This window comes from Myotis davidii, unplaced genomic scaffold (assembly GCF_000327345.1).
Source record: "Myotis davidii unplaced genomic scaffold, ASM32734v1 scaffold1055, whole genome shotgun sequence".
In the NCBI taxonomy this organism is placed as follows: domain Eukaryota; kingdom Metazoa; phylum Chordata; class Mammalia; order Chiroptera; family Vespertilionidae; genus Myotis; species Myotis davidii.
In genome coordinates this window covers 690,976-691,894 of record NW_006286477.1, presented here as the reverse complement: position 1 = coordinate 691,894, position 919 = coordinate 690,976, and the positions used below count along the sequence as shown (strand labels likewise).

Sequence of the window (919 nt, the reverse complement as noted above, 5' to 3'; positions counted from 1 at the left end):
GCGGGGGGCGCGCGGGCGGGGACGGCCAGCCCCCTTGCCAGTGTGTGTGTTTTTGGGACAGAGAACCGGGAGGACATCCTGAACGCCAGCGACCGGCTGACCGAGGTCCTGGAGGAGGCCAACACCCTGTTCAATGGAGGTGGTTTCTGTATTTGTTTCCGATGGTCTTTCCGCCCTTTGCGTTCCCCGTGGCCGCCCTTCGTGGCTGGTGCTCGGGGGCCATCAGAGCCGCTGTGCTGACATCACACGGTCCCCGGAGGCAGGCTGCAGCGTCTCTCACCCGTGGTCCCATGCACAGGCTCCCCTGAAACACGGGGGAAATGACCCGTAAACACAGAAGCGGGGTCGCCAGGCCCCCAGCCCGGGAGCGTCCAGGAAGGGGTGATGCCAGCGGCAGTTCTGTTTGAACTCGTCCGTGGGCATCTCCCCGGGCTTCCTTCCGCCCGGCCTTTCCTGTTCCCGGCGTCTTTCCACGTCCTTGTCCCTGTGGGCCCGGAACCCAGCCCTCAGCCCCGCTGCCCTCGGAGGCCGCTCCCCTCCTCGCCCCAAGTTCATCCCCAGCCTCCCTCCCACTCCCCTCTCATCTCCTTTTATTTAAATCTCTCACTGTAGCTTCTATTTTTTAAAAAGATGTATTTTTTATTGATATCAGAGAGGGAGGGAGGGAGAGAGAGAAACATCAATGATGAGAGAGGATCACGGATCGGCTGCCTCTTGCACACCCCCTGTTGGGGATCCAGCTGCAACCCAGGCCCGTGTCCCCACGGGGAACTGAACCCTGACCTGGTTCCTGGGTGGATTCTCACCCTGAGCCGCTCGGCCGGGCCTGCTGCAGCTTATCTTTAGTGCCATGTCCGCGGTCCGTCCTCAGAGGGCACTGCCTCGCCGCCTGCGGGGTGGGCCTGGGACGCCGGGCCCT

The 919-nt window shown here is 62.9% G+C and overlaps 1 protein-coding gene across 1 annotated transcript in view; it reads left to right on the top strand.

Moving 5' to 3' along the window:
- Positions 1-919, top strand: part of NSMCE4A (NSE4 homolog A, SMC5-SMC6 complex component) — a 42,921-nt gene that overhangs the window by 33,417 nt on the left and 8,585 nt on the right. Inside the window, exon 4 of the mRNA XM_015560159.1 lies at positions 16-139. Within this exon, the coding sequence (XP_015415645.1) occupies positions 16-139 (124 nt within the window). The remainder of the gene's footprint in view (positions 1-15; positions 140-919) is intronic.